The sequence below is a fragment of the Drosophila mauritiana genome, chromosome 3L (assembly GCF_004382145.1).
Source record: "Drosophila mauritiana strain mau12 chromosome 3L, ASM438214v1, whole genome shotgun sequence".
Taxonomy (NCBI): Eukaryota; Metazoa; Arthropoda; class Insecta; order Diptera; family Drosophilidae; genus Drosophila; species Drosophila mauritiana.
Genome location: NC_046669.1, coordinates 13,605,099 through 13,626,221, shown reverse-complemented (window position 1 = coordinate 13,626,221; position 21,123 = coordinate 13,605,099). Strand labels below are relative to the sequence as shown.

General features: G+C 42.1%; 6 protein-coding genes across 8 annotated transcripts; 2 read left to right on the top strand and 4 right to left on the bottom strand.

Annotated features, from left to right (window-relative positions):
* Positions 1 to 48: 48 nt before the first annotated feature.
* LOC117141062 (zinc finger protein 677) lies at positions 49 to 1,397 on the top strand. The gene has a single exon (XM_033304350.1). The coding sequence runs from the start codon at positions 111 to 113 to the stop codon at positions 1,143 to 1,145; it is 1,035 nt and encodes a 344-aa protein (XP_033160241.1). The 5' UTR covers positions 49 to 110; the 3' UTR covers positions 1,146 to 1,397.
* Positions 1,392 to 2,113, bottom strand: LOC117141063. The gene is given in 1 exon segment (XM_033304351.1): positions 1,392 to 2,113. A coding segment is annotated over 1 exon segment (639 nt). The 3' UTR covers positions 1,392 to 1,474.
* Positions 2,114 to 2,707: 594 nt separating this feature from the next.
* On the bottom strand, positions 2,708 to 5,087 carry LOC117140432 (digestive cysteine proteinase 1). Its single transcript, XM_033303349.1, has 3 exons — positions 4,915 to 5,087; positions 3,501 to 4,490; positions 2,708 to 3,421 (listed from the first exon to the last, which is right to left on the bottom strand). Exons 1-3 carry the CDS (start codon positions 4,961 to 4,963, stop codon positions 2,811 to 2,813), a joined length of 1,650 nt encoding a protein of 549 aa, XP_033159240.1. The 5' UTR covers positions 4,964 to 5,087; the 3' UTR covers positions 2,708 to 2,810.
* Positions 5,088 to 5,912: 825 nt separating this feature from the next.
* Positions 5,913 to 21,074, top strand: LOC117141742. 3 transcript variants are annotated; one of them, XM_033305363.1, is made up of 8 exons: positions 5,913 to 6,341; positions 13,019 to 14,094; positions 15,300 to 15,446; positions 15,518 to 15,679; positions 15,829 to 16,005; positions 16,222 to 16,428; positions 19,407 to 19,699; positions 19,839 to 21,074. In XM_033305363.1, exons 2-8 carry the CDS (start codon positions 13,677 to 13,679, stop codon positions 20,007 to 20,009), a joined length of 1,575 nt encoding a protein of 524 aa, XP_033161254.1. In that variant the 5' UTR covers positions 5,913 to 6,341; positions 13,019 to 13,676; the 3' UTR covers positions 20,010 to 21,074. The 3 variants fall into 3 exon arrangements, with proteins under 3 accessions (XP_033161254.1, XP_033161253.1, XP_033161252.1); XM_033305362.1 differs by lacking the exon at positions 19,839 to 21,074 and having other exon boundaries at positions 16,222 to 17,090; positions 19,407 to 19,515; XM_033305361.1 differs by lacking the exon at positions 19,839 to 21,074 and having other exon boundaries at positions 16,222 to 19,477.
* On the bottom strand, positions 10,712 to 11,230 carry LOC117139294 (DNA-binding protein HU homolog). Its single transcript, XM_033301525.1, has one exon. It carries the CDS (start codon positions 11,228 to 11,230, stop codon positions 10,712 to 10,714), a length of 519 nt encoding a protein of 172 aa, XP_033157416.1.
* Positions 12,045 to 12,552, bottom strand: LOC117141746 (pre-intermoult gene 1 protein). Its single transcript, XM_033305369.1, has one exon. It carries the CDS (start codon positions 12,520 to 12,522, stop codon positions 12,061 to 12,063), a length of 462 nt encoding a protein of 153 aa, XP_033161260.1. The 5' UTR covers positions 12,523 to 12,552; the 3' UTR covers positions 12,045 to 12,060.
* Positions 21,075 to 21,123: the final 49 nt, after the last annotated feature.

Sequence of the window (21,123 nt, the reverse complement as noted above, 5' to 3'; positions counted from 1 at the left end):
CTGATTATTCGGTATTTTTTCGGTATATTCCAGTGACTGGTATTTTAATAGTTGCATTTTGTTGATGTTGCTTATTTTTGATCCTGCCTACGAAACTCTAGAAATCGGCCATGATGGACATTTCGCAAATGTGCCGCGTTTGCAGGGACGAATCCGACTGCCTGTTGGATATATATACAGAGCCATGTGCCTCCAATCGGGTCCAGGAGCCGGAGCCGGTCTTGGCCACAATGCTGAGGGAATGCAGCGGATGCAGCGTGAACAAGGAGGACGGAATGCCACAGTTCATCTGCGTGGAGTGTGCGGAGGCCGTAAGAAATGCCTATCGGCTAAGACGGCAATGCCGAAAGAGCCATAAGTACTTTGACCAGCTGCGGCTGATGATGAAGGAGCTGGACGATATAGAGTATTGCCTGAATATAAAGGATAGCATAGAGCCACAGATGCCGGTCTCGGTAATTAAAGGTGGTGCAACGCCGGAGACATGCGAACCTCATGACCGGGAACCTCTTTTAGTTGAGCTTGTACAGGTTAAGTACATGTCTCCAGAGCCGCAGCCAATGCCTTCTCCTCTTCCAGACAACAATGAGCATGAGCTCGCGCAAAGTGATGCCCCAATAGAGACGCCAGACAATAAGTCCAAGAGGAGGGCGAGATCCTACTCGGATAATGACTCATGGAGCCCGGATAGTGACCTTGACCACGAAGATGATGATAAAACCTGGAACGCCTCAATACAGGGCAAACCGAAAAGGGGTCGCGGACCATATCGGTGCAAGCTCTGCAAACAGTCGTTCATCCAAAAACAATACCTAGTTATTCACATGCGCGTACATACTGGCGAGCGACCCTACAAGTGCTCCCTATGTCCGCGATCCTTTGCCCAGAAGGGCAACCTGCAGAGCCACACACGCTGTCATACCGGCGAGCGTCCCTTCGGTTGTCCGAACTGCCCCAAGCGCTTCCGGCAATTCGGCCAACTGCAAGTCCACAACCGGACCCATACTGGCGAACAGCCCTTCAAATGTTCCATATGCCAGCAAAGGTTCAAGCAACTCAACGGCCTACAGAGACATATGACAACACACACGGGAGAGAAGACACGGACGAGCAGCCAAGAAACAAAAAGAAATAAGCTTAAGTAGTTACGAGTAGTTAAGGTATTTTCATATTTTTAATGTCCATATAATAATTTCTTGTGGACAAAGCTAGTATTCGCAACCAAAGTGAGAAAGCTGCTTAAAAACTATTGTGAATCGATCCGCTTATCATTTATTATATTATTATCAATATGAGAACAGGAAATTGTTTTTAAAACTACACTCCATATGTACTTTCATCATTAGTGCCTAACTTGTTTCTACTTAAAAAATATATCGAACTTATTTTTGAAATGATGACACAAGATGATTAATAACTATTGTAGTTGTCTATAATTTGCCAAGCGCTTAATGATGGGCTGAGATCGGTAGGGCTATTTAGTAGTTTTTCGTTTGGTCCTCGTGGATACTTTGGTGTGGGTGCGACTGTGTAGGGTCAAATGGGCCTTGCCGGTGAAGCTTTTCGGGCAGTCGGGGCATTTGAAGGGCCGCTTCTTATCCAACTCGTTGTTATTCTCCTTCTTCAGTTGCTTTTCGTCCCTGTCCCCGTTCCTGTCCTCCTCCTCCTCCTCGTTTTCGCTCTTGATGGGATCCGCGAAATCCCAATCCTCGGCCTCCAGGAGATCGCATGTCTCCTTGTCGCTTTGCTCCCTCTTCACGCGGGCTACGTATTCCATGGTCCTTGTGTAGCGCCTCTTGAATCTTAAGGCCTCACGCAATTTTATCAGGCACGGCTCGCAAATCTTCAGCGGAAATCCGTCCCCGGTATCCACTGGATATGCGCTGCAGATATTCAGCAAATCAGCCGGCGTGGGCTCCGGCTCCTTGGTTCTCTGTAGATCGGCGCTCAGCCTGTCTCCCCAGCTCTTGTTGTCGTAGATGTCTAGCAGGTCATCCGACTCGTCCATGCACACCCGGCACATCTTCACCAATTCATTCATGACTTCGGGGCTTTCTTTGATTCCAAGCTAATACTATTCAAAAAGAATAACTAAACCGCATGGAATGACCATCAAGCGATAGCTGAAAAATACCAATTGGTGCAATTCCAGGGATGCAACATCTATGCCAATAAATATGCATTTAAATTTTGACTTATTTGTTGTTATAAATATATTATTTAAAAATGAACAATTAATACAATGCAATATACAATTAAAAGTAGTATAGCAGTAAAAATTTTAAAATCAGTTGAAAGTAATCTTCATGGTATATTTTTAATTTTAAAAATAGAATCCTTAACTCCCAAGTGTTTTAAGTAAAAATTTATAATATTTTCACATTAACATGGTGTAGCTCATAAACATTTATTATTTTAATTAGAACTAATTATATGTATACTTTGTAGAAGTTTTCATAATTTCATGATTAAAATTTTTAAAAATGTTGCGAGTTTTTACTGTAGAAATGATTTCCACTACAAATGGCAAAGACCCCGATTCGCATAAAACTGTTGCAACTTGCGCAAAGTTCAACTGGTAAGTGGTCATTGTCTTCCAGGCTTATCGGACTTAAGAAACACCATGGACTGCGCAGATAATGGCACAAGCTAAACTTAGCTCCATCTCCGGCCAGGCGGAGCAGTGATAAGATTCAAAAGACTTGGATTACAAAAGAGTTCATGAAATGTATTGCATATTTAGTGCCCTGGGGGCGTGGAAATAAAAAGAGTACACAAAATAAGAAATATGTAGGTGGGAGCGGGATGATCTACATCTCCACGTAAGTGGGCATGGTCATAACACCGCAATTGTTCTTCTTGGCCGACATCAGGATGTAGCCATCGTTGCCCCAGTAGGTGGACCACGAGTTCTTCACCAGCCAGTAGTCCTCTCCATTGATGGAGCCATAACCCACGGCCAGGACAGCATGATCCAGTCCATCAACATCGTTCTTGCACGTTGGCTCATAGTAAACTCCGTGCGAGTAGAAGCTAAATGTCTTGGGAGAAGCATCAATGGCCACCGACAGAGGCCCGTGCTTGAGCAGAGCCAGCTTGAAAGCATTCGGATCGTTGGAGGTCACATTGACGAATCCCTTAATGGGTGCCACCAGCGTCACGTTGTTGACGTGACAGTAGCCATCCTGGCCCAGATAGGGACCGTACTCCTCCTCCGTGGGCACTCCGCCGGACTGCAGCATCCACTGGTAAACGCGGAAATCCTCGCCACCATCGCAGCCATTGTTGCCATAGGCCCACGAGCAGTCAATCAGCGCCTGCTGGGAGAGCCGGACCAGATTGCCGCCGTTTTTCAGGAAGAAGGCGCCCTCCAGGTGGCCAATGGTGCCAAATGACCAGCACGATCCGCACACAGATTGATCTAAGGGTAGTTTACGTTTAAAGCAATTAATTATTATCAAAGTCATCTAAGTAAAAACTTATGGAATGAAAGAACCCACCCTTCACCGGAGTGACAGCGCCGTACAGCCGCCAGTCGTACTGGTCGGGAATCTCGTCCTTGTACTTGGGCACATCATAGGGGAACGGCTTGCCGGTGTTGTAGATGCCCGATGATTTGTATCCGCGTCGTGCCTTCAACTCCTCTTTGGTCTTGTCAGCCAAGTGATTAACGGCCAGCGTGTAGGTGAGTTTGGCCCGGTTCTTGGAGTGGATGTAGCGCAGGTTCTGACGGAAGATGTTCTTGCGATGCTCGTGCTCCGCGTCGCTGCGATAAGCAACTCCATGCTTGCGCTTGAAGTGGTGGAAGGCCTTGTCCACATGCTCATCGGTTCCGGATATGAACTCCTGCATGGGATTGAAGGTGGCATAGTGACCGGTGCCGGGTCCGGGGAATCCGACGCACTGCAGGCTGTCATCGATCTCGAACACCTCGTTGGGAATATCATCGTGCTCGTAGCTGTCGTAGTCCAAGTAGTAATGATCGTAGTGGGATCCCAGCAGCGTGTTATAGCCCCTCATCTCGTAGCGAACGGGAATGGGCATTCGGCTGGAGGGATAATGCGGCGACTTCTTGTACCGCACCCACAGCGTATAGATGTTCTTCTTTCGGCCAATGGTCGACTCCAGGCGGAACTTGTCGCATGTGTAGCCCAAAAAGGACTCGGTGCCCACCAGGCTGAAGGGTTTCGCATCGGGCAGGATGCTCTGAATATCGACAGCCTGGTCGGCGGTGCCATTCACCTGCAGACAGGTTAGCTTGTTGTCCTCCGTCTTGGTGGTAATCGGTGCCAGCTTCAGCAGGGTTCCGTACTGACCCTCGCCAGCCAGCTGGTACGTCTTCACCATTCCGCCGTAGTAATCGATGCGGGATCGCTTCGTATTCTTGTCATACCAGGCGTAAAAGGGTTCCGCAATCTCGGCGTACGGAATGTACAGGGTTCCTTTGACTATGTAGTTTGGATCCCATTTCGGCGGATTCGTGGCATTTGCTATTGTCGTTGGCGAAAGTGTGGAGAGATTCAGATGAGAAGAAAATGAGCGAAATTTGACAATATCAAACGGTAAAGGGCAGCCATCGAGGCTCAAGCTCACGCCATTGCTTTGTATATATGTACACATGTATGTACATATACACGGCTGCGGTCAGAATAGCAGTACATGCCCATTGGACGGAATATAATTCTAACCATTTAAAAATCAAATTACGTTTATTTGATCTAATTTAAAAGTTAAATGAAAATGTATTTTTTCACTTTTTAAATATACTTTATGGCAAAAACACTGATAAGGTAAAGTTTCAATTCTAAAACGATGACCTCGATTGTTTTAATATATGCCTGTGTGCACACAAACGCAGAAACAATTATTCTTTGTTTGGCTAAACACTTCAGCATTCTAACGTCTATAACTCACCTGAGAAAGCCAAGCCTGCGAGCAGGGCTAAAGCTAAAAACACTTGCATTCTAGAGAATTCACCAGAGAATTGTCTGGAATATTAATTGATCCCGACTCTTTTAAACTACCTATCTTTTCGAAGAATTAAACTGTTCTGCCGGCTCAATGGTCCGACTGTTTTTAACAACAACTTTCTATGGGTGTGAAGATAACGCCGCCGTGAAAAACATCGGTATTCATCGGTTGAAGAGCTTTCTAGTTTGTGAAAAGAGCTTTTCAACGCGGTTTATTTTTTTATGGTAACATTTTATTTCTTATGTTATTCGTTAATATTTTTGTATTTAAGAGCATTTCTATATTAGAAATAGACTTTTTAAAAATGTAAGTCTCTTTTGTGTTCACCAACGCAAGAATTGCTTATTTATTTTAATGAAATATCATATGCTTTGATTTTGTAGCTTAAGAGGTTTAGTTTGATTTTGCAATATTATTTTAAAGATCGATAGCAATTAAATTTTTTGCGTGAACAGGGTTATACCGATATGGTATGCACATGGTTATACCGATATGTTATGCATCTAGTGTGACCATAGTGCTCATCACTGAGATAAAATGTTTTTTTTTAATTTAAAATATTGGATGCACTTCTTTCTGCATAAGCTTCCAATAAAAAATAAAACAAAAAACCGCGATTGATCCAATAATCAAGATCAAAATATAAAGATGAAAACGTGTCTAGGGATCGGAATCGGGATTGGAAAAATTCAATTTTTAAATTTGTTAAACAGCTGACATTTAGGACGCATAGACAGTCACTCATCTTTCTCATCACAACGACTCTCTCTCGGCTCTCTCATTTCTCTCTGTGTCCTGGCCAGCGATAGAAAGTCTCATCCCCGCTTCGGAACTTGAACCTACGCCAAGTTTTGCTGCATTGCGCCCGCTCTCCACCGAGCCGATAGTCGGACAGCACGGGATCCCGAAAGGACCCCGAGCAGATGTCAAGCAACCACCGAAGGAGCAGCATCGTCGTCGTTGTCGTCCTCGCCCACACATCGTTCTTTACCGTTACAGCTGTGGGTTCGGCTCAGTACCGTTAAGTTCGCCAATCGCACAAGTTCGATTCCCAAATCGCATGGTTTTTTTTATACCAGCAAGAACTAGACAACACACAGATATCTGGGAATGTTGTAAGACGTGGATTAATGCACTGCAAACCGTACAAGTGCGCCGTACAAGAAAACGCAATTAAAAGTGCATTAAAAATTAAACGAAAAGTGCTTGTGTGTGCGTGCCAGTGAGGCTAAAAGTTTTGCCTGCTCCGAATTGGCAAAAGTTAAATGTTTTAAACGCCAAGTTAGGCGAATTATGTGAAAGTTTCAACGCTATTGGCGAAAACACAATGTTTCTGTAATTGGCAGCGGAGGAAAAGCAGTCCGAAAAAGGTAGCAACGTTGCTGAAAATGAAATCAAACTTTGATTTATCGCTGATTGGTTCCTGATTGGCTGTTTTGGCAGGCCTTTTGAATCCCCACACAAAAACAAGAACTCCCAGACGAACATATACATATGTACATGATCCATCCACATACATAGGTACTACAATACAATACATATGTACATAGCTGTTGGCGTATATATGTATGTGTTTTTGGTTCAAATCTGTATAGTATTATGGGGCTAGAGGAGCATTTCCTGCCCTTGTCACAGTTGTTACATTTTCTCTATTCCGCCGCTCACCAACTCACACAGTCGGTCATCAAAAAGTCAACAAAAACAATATAAATTATGTTCGTGGAAAAGCACAAGCAGCAGGATGCTAGAAGACCTTGAATGCCTCTTAAGGTGTAATTGGATATTGGCGTGGAACGAAAATTGCATTTTGAGCAGCGAATAAGAGGTTCTTTGTGAAAGGATTGTTTGCAATATGAAGCATTTTTGTTTTGCCCTAATAGTCAAATTGATGTGATTCAATATGTACTTAAAAATAATATTGACTTCGTTTCCTCTCAATTTTTTAAAAAGAAATAATTAACCATTTAGTGCAGATAATCAAAATCATAGGTGCGAAACTAGCGAATCTGTATTTACATTTTTATTCTATGTTAAGAATTAGCAAATAGTAACGTTTTATTTCCATTTTATATTTTACTAGTAAATGTAGTTTTTAGATGTCAAAGCAAATTCCTGCAAATAAACTGAAAGGTAAAACTTTCTTATTTATGAGCCCTTCTCAAAAGTTTGCCAAAAAACATTTTTTAATTTTCTCACGTTCTAATCTCTCGCAAAACTGGCGAATAGTTCGTTTTGGTAGCATACTTTTACGGGTCACGGAGTCCGTAACTTTGAATTTGTGGGAATCAAAATCTGTAAGGCCCAGCTGACTTGGGCCCCCAGTGAAAGACAAAAGCCAAGCACACACACACACACAAATAGGCGCGCGTGTGTTTGTGTGTAACCAAAAAATTGTAAAACTTTTATTACCTTAGAGCAGGACACGTTCCGAAGGGAAAACGGAAAGTGCTAAAATATATTGCATGTACGTATACACGTGCATGTGTGCGCTACTCTCTCTCTCTCTCGCTCTGAATGTGTGCGAATGTTTTTGTGTGAATGTGATTTGTGTGCGTCTGCGGGTCCTCTTTCGCTGTGTGTAACCTACATTTTAAACGGCATCGGCATCGGCGACACATAAGAAGCCAAAAGCCGTGGCCGAAACCAAGTGGGCGGGAGTCTGGGGACGGTGGGGCATTTCGGCGTATGTAAATTTGCCTTTATCAGTGCCTAAAAGTAGGACCCCCAAACACACGCACACGAGTGCAGTTTCCGCAAAAGCCCTATGTACCGCTAGAAACAACGGTACTCTCTAGGGGCAGGCGCACCGCTCTCCCGCTCTCTACGACTTTCTCTTCTCGGAGAGGAAGAGAGACAGTGAGAGAGAGGGCTAAGCTTCGGCGATGCAGAATGCAGGATGATGTTTGCGTTCGTTGCTTCCGTTACCGTTACTGTAACAGTGCCCCTCTCCCTTCGGAGAGGTTCTGAGGTATATCCTAGTACACACACACACACACACATAGAAGTAGCAGGATGTGCGTTCATTCACATTGGCATTGCAAGTGTGGGCACTCATAAAATAAGCTATTTTGGTCTACATGGTGTAAAAAAGGGTTAAAAATCCAAAGAAGAATAATAATGTATATAATTGTACATATAAAATTGTGATTTAATGTGATCTTATTAATTTGGAAGATTTAATATGAAAGTCTTATATTGAAATACAGAATAACACGGTTGGTCGTTTAAACTAGTTATTTTAAACGTCAATTAAATAAATATATGTGAAACATAAATAGGCATTACGAAATCAATAATCTAACTAGATTCACACAAGCCGGAAACGTAGCGAACATTATTGATTCTGTCTGAATAAAATGAAATTGGAATTTGCAACCCCCTTTTTAGCAGTGTATGCAATGTCCACTAAGCCCATGCCAATCCCTTTCGTTCTCGACTGCGCTTGTTATTGGACTTGCATTTCCGCTATGCCGCTTCTTGCCTCAGCCGGTGGAAATTTATATGCAAAGTGCTGGAAGGGATTGCATTATGCACATTTTAATGGTTTGCCGAGACATAAAAATATCTCGCACTTACATAAATTGCTCTGCTCTTTGCTAGTTACTCGCTCACTTTCTGCGAGTCCTTTGCCCCTATGCCATCGCTTATAAACGTGTCGGTAATTACATAAACATTCTGCCCACCGTTGGGTTAGAAATATGCACGTATTTTTGTTTGCCAACTAAATGCCTTGTTAGAGAAAATTCCTTTGGAGTGCGGAAACTTTTAGTTTCCCTGCTCTCTGCCACTTTTTGCCGCTCCGAAGGAATGGAAAATGAATTGCCCTCGAGGAAATGCAAATTGTTTTTCAAATTATACATCCACAAGGAGGAAGTTTGTGTCTTTGTTGGGCGTTTAAGATTGTTATCAAAAAGTGAGCAATGTGAAATTCCTAAAAGTTTGATTTATGTGCTAAATATTGCTAAAGATATCAACTTAGAAGAGGTATAACTACACTAATATCTGGATAAATGATAATAGATTGTGGTATAGAACTAGTATAGCTACTATAAAACGATAAAAATATGTGGGTAAAGAAAATTCTCTAACTATTTATCCATATTTCACAAACAAGGACAAGATTGTCTCATAATTTAAAAAAGATATTTCACGCGATTTTAAATTTCCAATACATTTAGCACAAGTCTGTATCCCATCTGATTTGCATTGCAAAACATGTAAATGTCAAAAGCAGTATCTAAAATGTGACGATCTGCTCCTCCTGCCCATCAACGTCAGCAGCCACACCAACAATCTGCATATATCGGGCACTTGCCATCATCATCACATCATTGTGAGTGCTAACCAGACCAACACCACCGACCGCCATCATCCTGGCCGTTATCATCCTCGAAGGCAAACACATATTCCATTATAATTCCCGCCGCTGTGTCCCACTTCATATCCCACTTCTGGCTATTTTTATGCCATTTCTGCATTGTTCATTGTTTAGCGCACATTATCGCATTTTCCTCTTAAGGCATCAGCCACAGATATTACAGCAACCTTATCCTCCGCACCCACCTCCTCTTTGATTCCACGTCAGCCCATTGCCTACAATTGCAAATGGTGTTAGTGTGGTGTAATACCCTGTAAAAGTTTAGCTTGTTTGGGGAATCCGGTATCGTATTAAGCAAAAACTGAACTGAACTGAACTAGTAGATACATAGAATTTTCGATAATTTTCAACCATTTCCTGGTTGGTATTGATATTGACTGTGGTCATCCCAACCTAAGATTCCCGGCGAATCTACTAACCGATTCATATACCCTGGTGATCTGGTGGTCGGGCTGTAGGGGGAAACTAAAACGATGATTCAGATTGTTGCCACACTTGGCTCACTAAGCGGCACAGCGGGTGCCACAAGAGGAAACATTCGTGTGGGTGTGCCTATGGATGTGTGCTTTGCCGCCACCAACACACTGGAAGATTGGATCTCTCTCGGGCAAACACAAACACTTGGATGCGGAGTGGCTTTCCTCTGGGCCGCAGTGCACTGGATACACGGGATTTCTGTTGGCAATGCCACTGCCAGAATGTCGGCATTGAAATCGAAAACAATGGGCCCATTGTGGCGGCCGATGGCGCTACTCATCCTCCTCCCTTTTCGTTATCCTTTCGCCATTAAACAATTGTCGCCTGTGCGCATCAGTAATTAAGTGTCCCTGTGCATTTATGTCTACATGTATGAGGGCATAATTACTATTTATAGATGCTATTGGCTTTCGTCTAAATAGAAACACAATGCGCCAATGCGCTGGGTATGTAAATGTGAACGCCTAAAAGTATGCAGCAAAATGCAGCTGACTTAAAATTGCTTTAATACTAATCTGGCGGCTGATTATATTTAAACCAATACAGTTTCTTTATTATTATTTAATGAATGTTTCGTTCAAGTAATTTGTTTTCTTTTAAGGAATATTGATTTCTAGTTGCCTTTCGATTTAAAATGTTCAGAAACGATTGCTAAAGATTAGTTTTTCTTCCGAAAGAATATATTTATATAAAATATATATTTGTGGTAAATTACAAAACGTCTCATTGTCTTTGAATTTTTTTGTATGGATTTTATGTACAGAAAACAACATATGAAATATTCCCAGACTAATGTAGATTCTACAAGATGTCCCTTGGTCTTCCTAAAAATCTGATGTCAGAACTTTTAGTGATTATAAGTGATTTATCCTTTTTTCGAACTGCTTAGCCTGTGCGTTTGCGTTTGTTGGCGGCGGCATTCGCCTTCTTCTTGGCTGCCACAGGTGTCTTCTTCTTTTGGGCAACAGGTGTTTGCTTCTTGGCAGGCGCGGCTGCCACTGCCTTGCGTTTGGGAGCAGCGGTGGTGGAGCGTCTTGGAGCCAAGGTGGTGCGCCTGCGTCGTCTATTTCTGCGGGCAGCGGCTTTCTTGGCTTTCTTTGCCTTGGTTGGAGTTGACTTGGAGGCCGTTTCTGCGGAGGAACTATCTCCAGTTTCTGAAGAACTAGCTGTGTCAGTTTCAGAGCTAACGGAAGCTTCGCCGGAGGAGCTGTCCTCGGAGGTGCTAGCATCATCTTCTGAGCTACCGGATGCATCAATACCACTTTCCGAACTGGACTCTACATCATAGTCGCCATTGTAGTCATCACCATAGTCGTAGTAATCGTAATAGTCATCGGCAGAGTCATCAGCACCCGCTACGAAGGCAACCAATATGGCCAGGCTTAAAACCAACAGCAGCCTCATATTTTTTTTTGTATCTATAGAGTCAACGAACAGATAGGTAACCTAAGGTATAAACGTCTGAGGTTGAAAGTCCTCAACACTGGGTATTTATAGTTTTTTCTTCTCAGAAGAAATTTATAAATATATAAAGCTTTTTTACATTATTTTTCTATGTACATCTGTAGAATGCAAATATTGGTTTTTTAATTCATCGTTTTAATTTTCGGTGGCTTAGAACAGCTGTGTGTGCTACTTGTATTTGTTTAACATTTTTCGGTTGCTTTATGTTGAACTTATGAAATTATATTTCGTGTTAGAGCAGGAAAAAGTAATATAAACTCTTTTATATTAAAAGAGCCAAGGTTATTCCGATCTCAAATGTTTTATCTGGATCTTAGAACAATTTGTTTATGGTTTACGCATTAGTCGACCAGCTAGTATCCTTATATAAAAATAAGTTCTTTCAGATAAGACATTAAACGTCTTTAAAATTATATAATTCTTCAAATATATGCGGTGTATGTTTTTGTTCTATCAAAAAGAAATTTATTTACATATGGCTGAAAACAACACGTGCTGATTAAAAATTGTGGAGAATGTTTTCTTGTCTTTTGAACATCGGGTGAAATAGTTCAATATATTTCAAAACTTTTGTGATATTCAAGTTTTTTACAACTTTAATAATAAAAACAACCAATATATTCTTGACAAATATTATTATAATTATAATATATTAACATAAACCCTAACTAATAATGATATAGAAAAAAATCTTGGTAATTTTGGAAACAGTTTTTTTTTAAATTTTTTATTTTTTTATAATTTGTAGCTACGAATATAATAAACTGGATTTATCCAGAGCGCCTGCGTTTGTTGGCTCCAGCATTTGCCCGCTTCTTGGCGGCAACAGGTGTTCGCTTCTTAGCCGCCCTCTTGTTATTATTTTTCTTGGCAGCGGCGGCATTGCGACGTTTAGCTGCTGCCCTATTCTTGTTGTTCCTGTTGTTTTTCCTGGCACCAGCCCTCTTGTTCTTTTTGGCAACTGGAGCAGCAGTTGGTGCTTCCGTAACATCGCTAGAACCCTCGTAGTCGTCATAGGAATCGACGTCCCCCGAGTCGTTTCCACTGTCGACGTCAGTGGAGCTATCAGTACTGTCTCCAGAATCTGCAGTGTTGTCTTCGGAGTTTCCTGTAGTATCGTTGTCATCAGCGTAATCGTAAGAGTAATCTCCATCGTCAGACGAATCAGTTGCCTGGGCCACAGCCACGTGGGCTACGAAGACTGCCAATGCCAGAACCAGAAGAAGTTTCATTTTCGTTTTGGGGTGATTCTGTGATCTAAACGAAGAAAGCTCAATTCTCTGGTTTATATACCAACATATCAGTCGAATCTCGTTTTTCGTGAATCAAAAGTAAATATGATTAAATATATAAGTAAACACACACACATTCGTTTACTTTGGGCCAGCTGTGTAGATGTTTTTTTGATTATCAATTTGTTTTAGAAATTGTAGATGATAATATTAACCCCTTGTTACCTGTACAGACTTTATATAAATCAAGTAAATATATATCTATATATTTTGTGAAATAAAAAAATTAATTGTTTGGCGGCTACAATATAATACAATCGTTTATACATCAACTTTATCTACACGCAGTAAAAATTGTTTGACGTTCAATAAACGTTTTCAAACGCGTAATCTACGTGATTATTTAATGTGATGGCACGCACTAGTCATTTTATTTATGGTTATTTTAGTGAAAGCACAAATTTATATGTTTGACCTTTTTTTCGTGCAATTTCAGCTCGGGATAACGAGCCGCGGCAGACCGAAAGAGAAGACCAACCCAGATTCGAAAAGTTCGTGCCATAAATCTGCAGTTTGCATGGAATTAATACCCGACTAGAAGGCGGCGGCAGACGTGCAGCGTTGCTGCACATGCAACACACATTAGTGGGTCACTCGAAGATGATGACGCTGCTGACCGCAACCGCAACGGCAGAAGTGAAACCAACAAAAACAAGCGCCACTCGAGCCGATTTGTGGCAGCGGGGGCAAATTATATAAAATTATCATGCAGGGCAGGCAGCTAGCTAGTTGGCCACTCGACAACGGCAGGCGGGACAAGGCTAAACATCATCATCATCAGGAGCAGCAGCAGCAGCAGGGGCACCACTACCACCACCAGCAGCACCAGGAACAACAACAGCGGCCGGCGACGTATACGTAATGTGCAGCATGACGTATACGTAATGTGCACCGGGGTTTGGCCAATTTGTCCAAAGCGAGCTATAAACCACTGAGGCAGCGGAAACGCAAACGAAAACCGAAACTCGAGCTGCAAACTAAAACATAAACTGAAACTGCTAACGACGCAAACGGAAACTGCTTGGCCAAATGGCGAAAGTTCGCAAACAATTGCGAATGTGTTGAGTAGCGGCTGGCGGTGCGAAAATGACAAAATGGCGAAGTTAACGTTGCCTTGTCTACTGCGGCGACTGCAGCTGATGGCGCTGCAATTGCAACTGCAACTGCAGCCACAACAACAACATCAACAACAGCAGCAGCTGCATCCACACGGCTGCCACTTGATGGCCATGCAACTGGGCCAGGCCGTGCTACTCTACGGCTGTCTCCTCCTGCTCCACGCCTCCGTGTCCGCCTCTGTCCTGGCCACGTCCTCCGACTCGGCCGCCATCCCGATCCTGCTGAACATCTCCAGCACGATGGAACTGGATGGCGTAACGCAGCAGCAACAGCATGAGCCTAGCGAGAAACGCACGCGGAAGCGTGATGCCGCCAATGTGCCTGATGATGACGACTATGGCAGTTATCCGGACGACGTCGACGAATTGGAGGCCTTGCTTAATAATAAGTCAGGTGGGTTCGGGTTCAAAAATCAGCACATTTTATTTCAAAAACTATTTTTAAGCTCTTTATAGAACTATAAAATATCTTGCATCTATTTTTGTTGCACATATAATCTCAGTTGTGCAGCTTTTATTTTTGTTTAAATACATACACACTAGTTACTTAATTAAGTCCTTAAATACAAGTACTTGCTGTGAAAACTTATCTGTGCGCCCCTTTTGTATAATCCCATTTCGCAAATGAATATTTGTGGCTGCTGCATTTGCAAACCGAAATAAATGGAATTTTTGTTGATAATGCACTTGGTCGGCGCTGCGTTTCGTTAGTTTGCATTGACCTTTGCTCGGCTGCGGATTCCCAAGCCCAAAAACCGCCGAGATCATGAGAACCATAAATTGCGCAACATCCAGTTGCCATTCCGGGTCCTTTCATGGTTGTTGTTTAACTTTTATTTTTGGCACGTCCTGTGCACCTTGTGCCGCATCTGCCGCAGCAGCTGCAACTGCATGATTCACGGTCCCATCCATTTTATCTTGGCCACGATGCGGGAATTACCAAATACCAAAGCGCACGCTGGTAGCCCATTATAAGTGTTTCCAAAAAGCAAATTGTGATTTTAATGCAATTGATATTCGGTGTGCAATTAAATATTCAATTTTGATGCAATTTGCATGTCAACGGCGAAAGCTGATAGTAACATTTAATATATGCATATTTGCAACTACTATGAACACTCAATTTATTTCTGACAAATTTGGTAATTTGCGTTGTTAATGTGTCAGCCTATTATATTGGTTTCTAAGAGGATTGCATTTGATATTTGTTTGCAGACAATTAAATTTTATGATTTACGGTTGATTAAACACTCTGAATTTTGATAAACGTACGATATATTTTACCACATTTGATAATTTGTTAGTAAATTACTTCTGAAAAAAGTGCATTGTAAAAATTAATTTATAACTATACATATTTTTCGTTTGTATTACAATTGTGAAATATTGTACTTTCACAGTTTAGTGGCAAACATGTGCACACATTTTTTTCCAATACCAATTGATTTTAAATACCAATTAGGAGCAATATTTAAAGCTCAATAAGTCCTTAAACTGTGCGCCAGGCTTTTGCTCGTTTTAATGGCCTGACATTCATTTAATTTGCATTCTTTTAAAGACGGCTTAATTGTTAATGCAAATTGGGTTTGCGCATTGCAGCTAAGGGGAAATATATTGGAGCGCCGTGCAACGAGCTAAAGTGTGACGTCAAGCTGCTGCACGTATCCTGCGACAAGGATTCGCAGACCTGCAGCTGCGAACGCAACTACCCAGTGCAACTTGGACTGATAAAGGGTTGCGCCAAACGTAAGAAGTTCTTGCTGCTGCTCAGTATATGGATTAGATATATATTAATTACCAATATCATTGACTTACAGCTAAAAAACTGGGCGATCAGTGTTTCTACGACGAGACCTGCATCTACAACGACGAGAACTCCCTTTGTGTTCAGGTGCGGCACAATGCGATGTGCCAGTGTGCCAGCGGATTTCACTCAGTCAGCTACGTGAAGCCAACGCGCCGTGTCTTTTGCACTCCAGGTAATATTTTTTTTACTCAAATAAACAACTTAAATAGTTCTAATATATCGTAACATACTTTGGAGCATAAGTAGCATTAGCTGCTGCTACCTAAAATCACTATGTTACCAATTATGCGAACTTATATTTAATCATTTTTTTTTCTATAGATCTCAGCGAACTGAGCTCGGATCTGCCCACCTTGTTGGGCGTCTCCACGGGCATCGCGGTTCTGGCCGGGCTCATCTGCATGGTGCTGCATCTGTTCAGCAAGACGAAGTATCCGCGGCATCGAAATTACGGAGATGCCAGCATTCCGCCGCCCATTCTGTACTCCAGCGATACAGGTGAGTGTTTCAATCCATTCTCAAATGTCCACAATGTTATGTCCTCTAGTAAACTAAATAATTTAAATCGTAGTGAATTAATAGCATATCAATCCCTCCTTAACCCTCATCTTTAATCTTTCTATTATATAACTACATCCTTGTTTATTTCATTGGTTTGCTTGAAAGTTTGTACTGATATTCAGCTTACTCATAAATGTATGACCTTGTTTTCAGGGATACCGCTTACCGTTCACTCGGCGCGTCCGTCGTCGCGTTCCAGCATCCGGTCGACGGGATCGATTGGCTCCTACGGCAACCGACGCGCCTCGGCCGGCGGACTGGGCGGGGGTGCCGCCGGAGGCGTGGCAGGCGGGGCCGGCGGTGGAGGGGCGTCCGGAAGCGGCGGCTCGAAGGGCATCCTGGTGTCGACGTCACGAACAGGTGCGGCTAGATCGGCCGCCATATTGCTCATATCGTGTCACATAGCGGCGGTGTCCAAACAGAATTCCCGGGCCTCGTCGCGGCACACATCCGGAGCGGGCTGCAGCCAGCATTCGCGGGACGACCTTGATGATGGTGGTGGTGGCGGTGGAACTGGCAGTGGGAGTGGTTGCCGCAGCTGCGAGAGCACGCTCTCGATGAACCGCCACCTGCAGAAGCAACTGAACCACCAGCGGCATCTGCTCAGCTTCGAGCTGTCGCCGGCGAGGTCGAGGAATCAGGATAGATTTAGGACATTATTGGGCATGAATGGCATTGAGAATTTTGGGGGCAATGATGATGAGGACGATGAGTGCGGTCCGCATAGCATAGAACCCAGCACAACAGTCCCTCATGCACATGATGCCCATGCCATTGCCCATGCCGATAGCGATCCGGCTCATCCTGGTGCTGGCGGTGCTGGTGGTGGTGGTGGTGGTGCTGGTGGTGTTGGTGGCTACGGCTACAGCTACGGCTATGGCCATGTCGGTGTGGTTGGTGGTTACGGCGATGCCGACACCAATGGCGGCGACTCCAGCGGCGGATTCGCCACTGGCGCCGAGCTGCATCACCTGCAAATTGGCGCACTGCCCACGCCGGCGAGTGAAACGCCACGATTTGCGGTAAATCAACTCAAGCATCAGTCATCCCGCATCCATTTGTACGATCGTGTGGTCTGCTCATCCCCATCCGCATTCCGTATCGCCATGTCCATGTCCATGTCCACTCAAAATATAGAGACACTTCCACATCACAACAAAAACAAAGTCAACTATATGCTACTCGTATCTGTTCAATGGTTGCATCCTCTCCTGGTTAGAGATCAATTTCAAAGTCTGTGCTAGACCTTAGTTTGTATTTTCGTTTCTCTAACTCTGAACTCTAGATCTTTCAGTCTTTAGTGTACGATCTTTCAATTGTTGAATTTGTACATTTGAGTAATACAGACAGTATATTTGAATCATTACATTATTTTTGCCATCTATTGTTCTGTGAAAAATTTAGATATTCTATCGGATATTACATATTGCAAATGATGTCCTTACATATACATTTCAATATCGTATCTATTTAGTATACGAGGAAAATGCAAATGCTAGACTCATTCCAAATTAAGTACTAAAAAATTCGTACAGTTAAAAAGCATGGGAATTTGTAATTCAATTAGAAGAGCAAAATTCGGCGAATGGAATTTGATTACATGTTTTATTGTTCATGAGCCGGAAATACTCGACAACGGAATACTTTGTGACTCATTTACATTGCCCAAACGAATCCCCCCCAGCATAGTTATCAGAATTCGTATTAAAATCATGTCTCATGTGCCATAATTAAATCGCGCAAATTGAGTTATTCACATAATCATGTATCGTTAATTCAGCTCAGTTTATTTACAGTTGAAATTTAATTTGTGTACATTGGCGTTGGTTTAACCTGTCCCCCTGCTTGTCTAATTAGTGTTTAAATTGACAACTCTGTCTAGTTAAAAACGATAAAGTTATAAACAAATTTTACGTTTCTTGATGATCGATGTTAAATGTGCTTCCGAGCTCCCTCTGTTTCCAAATACCAAGTTGTTAAATTGTTTTACTTTTTCTATCGTTACCAAATAACACACACACACAAACACAACGCAATACACGCGCACAAAGCCACAAACTAATTAATAAAACTGTTAATGTTATTAAACGAATAACTAATGTAAAGGAAATGTTGTTAAAAAATCACGGATTCTAAGGATGACGAGTAATACATTTCGACAAGATGATATTGAAGCAATATGGCGGTGACTATGTTCATAGAAAATCTATCCAAACTAACACCGAATACAATGTAATATAGCATAACCCCACACGATTTTCTAGCTAATATATTCAACTATTGCAAATTACGAACAAATTATACCACTCTCTCACATAGACACAAAGAACACGCACACAACTGCAATTGCATGCATCCTGCCGGCAGCTAAGGATACTTGTCTGCCGCCAGGATTTTCTACGTCACTCAACCTCCGGCTGACCTTTGCCTGAACTTATTCGGTTGAGTCCTTAAAGCCTTACACACACACACATACACACTCACACACAGACACACACACGAATCGATAAACGATATGAAAATGTTCTTCCATATATGTTAATCCCGCAACTCTATATGTGAATGTCCTGCGCTTCTTGCTCTTCTTCTACGTCTACTACTTTTCTTCCTGTGCGCCTTGAATTTTTCAACTAAAGATGACATCATTTTGAAAGAAAACTTTTCGTGTATGAAGTTCCTGTTTGTCCTCATTCTTATCCTACAGACCAGTTGCGAGCTCCTTGGCAAGTTTAGCGATTTGTTATCCAACATTTTGGGACTAGTTGTAGGGAAAAGTTCAATATGTTTGTACCACTTGTCGTATACGTAATTTTATCTCGTGGGTTAGTTACATGTGTATATTACGTATGAAAATAATAAAATTATGCTGCTTAAAGAAAGTTTTACATGTTGTAAATGTTCTAAATCGTTACTTAGTAAAAAATCGCGAATGAAAAGTTTAATTTTAAATTAAAATATTATATATAATTCCTAAAAGAAAGAAAACTAAACGAATTTTTTCGAAAGTCCGAACTTAAAGTACTTGTCAGGTTCTAGTTACAAACAGTTTTGAATTAAAATAACATATTTTCGAAATACAAGCAACTGAGGAGTCTATAGCCAATCGCACTTGCTTAGCTTGCTTTCCAATCGCATCGGAATGATCTTTCGCTGTGGCTTTGCATCGCTGTCGCCTTTCTTTCTCATATCTAAATTACTATATTTCTCTACCACGCCGTTTCTTCTAACCAAAACGCTCCGATACTCACTCAGTTTTGATACAGCAACCCCATCCGTATATTTCCCCACATCGATTCACCTGGCTGACACCTCTGTGTTTTTGCTTGCTTCGTTTGTAGGTTCTCGAAGACCAAGTCTAGCGTCGGTGCACAGCACCAGCTCCTCGGTGCGCAGCTACAGCATGATGCGCTTCGAGAAGGAGACGCAGCAGAAGGAGATTCGGCAGGAGATGAAGCTGCGACTGGCCCGATTGCAGCAGCAGCAGCATCTCACCCAGAACAAGCCGCAGATTGTCATCGGTGAGGCGTTGATGCAACATGGCGCCCTCAGTCGCGTCACCATGGCCACGCCCAGTCCCCTGACGCCCAACTCACTGGACGAGTTGCTGCCATCGGTGGATGAAAACCAGGAGGTGAGTTGGCCAGGTGGCCAAGTAAAGGGGGGTCAATATTATTTACCAAAATGATAGAAACTTTCGAAATATATTGCATCATATTCTAAGAATTACAAGATTATGTTTTTCGTGGTTATTGACTAATTCTTATCCACAGTATCCTCCCCGGCTGGAAACAACCCTTAAACAGTTCATACAGCCTCAGGCCGGCGGAGCCTCGGGTTCCTCTGGAGCCGGAGCCGCTTTGAGAGCAGCTGCCTCCCAATCATCGCCAGGCAGTACGAATGGATACCACGGCCCCTGCAGCTCCTCGACTGAGGCCCTATAAAGTTAGTGCATAAGTAGGCCCGAGTTGTAAATTAGATCGTAAGTAATCGAAGATTTCTCATCTAATTTGCGTAGTAGGAGACCGTTGCTACTTAATCTTAATTCAAATTGAACGTCAAACGTGTTGTAGTCAGGCTTAAGCTTAGTGAGTAATATTAGACGATAAGCGAGTTCCCAAACTAGAAGACAGCCTTTGTGTGTATTATAATGCGTAGAGGAGCAAATCGAAACCTTTTATACGTGTGTGTATATTGTCATACATTTTTTGTAGAAGTTATACAAGGCCAAGTGTAGGGGGTTTGAAAATGGCGAAGACCGATTCGAAAATTGCTGCTGAAGAATTGATATACCACTTGGCTTTTCATTTATGTAGATCGATATGAATTGATTAGCTTAAATTAGTCTAGTGTTTATCGTTAGTGTGAGATAGTACTGATAAAATATACGCAATATGAATTTATACAAAATCGGTTTATACAACGGTAGTTTCTTGTAAATTGTACTCACGATGATAATTGATAATGATCGGATAATGCCAGATTGTTCTAGCTAAATCAATAACTACGTTAAGCCATCGCCACGAAATAAATCAAAAGTGTTAATAGATCAAAGTAAGAGAAATTAAGCCAGGAAATGAGATATTTGGTTCTTTGTAGGAATAGAAATCTAAACGCATATTCCGATTGCCGGATGTGCATAGTCAATTTTAATTTACGACTTACGAATTTTTCTACAGAGGCGTTTCAACTGAATACAATAATCGAAAAAAATGTGTAGATCAAATGTAAATTACTTACTCGATGGTTATATTATTTAATATTTGATACCAAGGTTGTTGACCGTAGTTGATGTGCTCTACATCGTTTGGTTCCATGATTTATCCTATCTATAGATCCGTTCTCAATAGTACGAATTACAGCAGCTATAAAGATCGTTACATATACATCTATACAAGCATATACATATGTATGTGCGTATTTGTACTCAACTATGCTATACATACGATGAGTAGACACATATCTGGAGTTCGGTGTTGGTTTGATGTTGGGAGTATATAGAAATAAATGCAATTTTGTGTTTTCAAACAAAACAACGCGTTTCACTATGTCAGAACT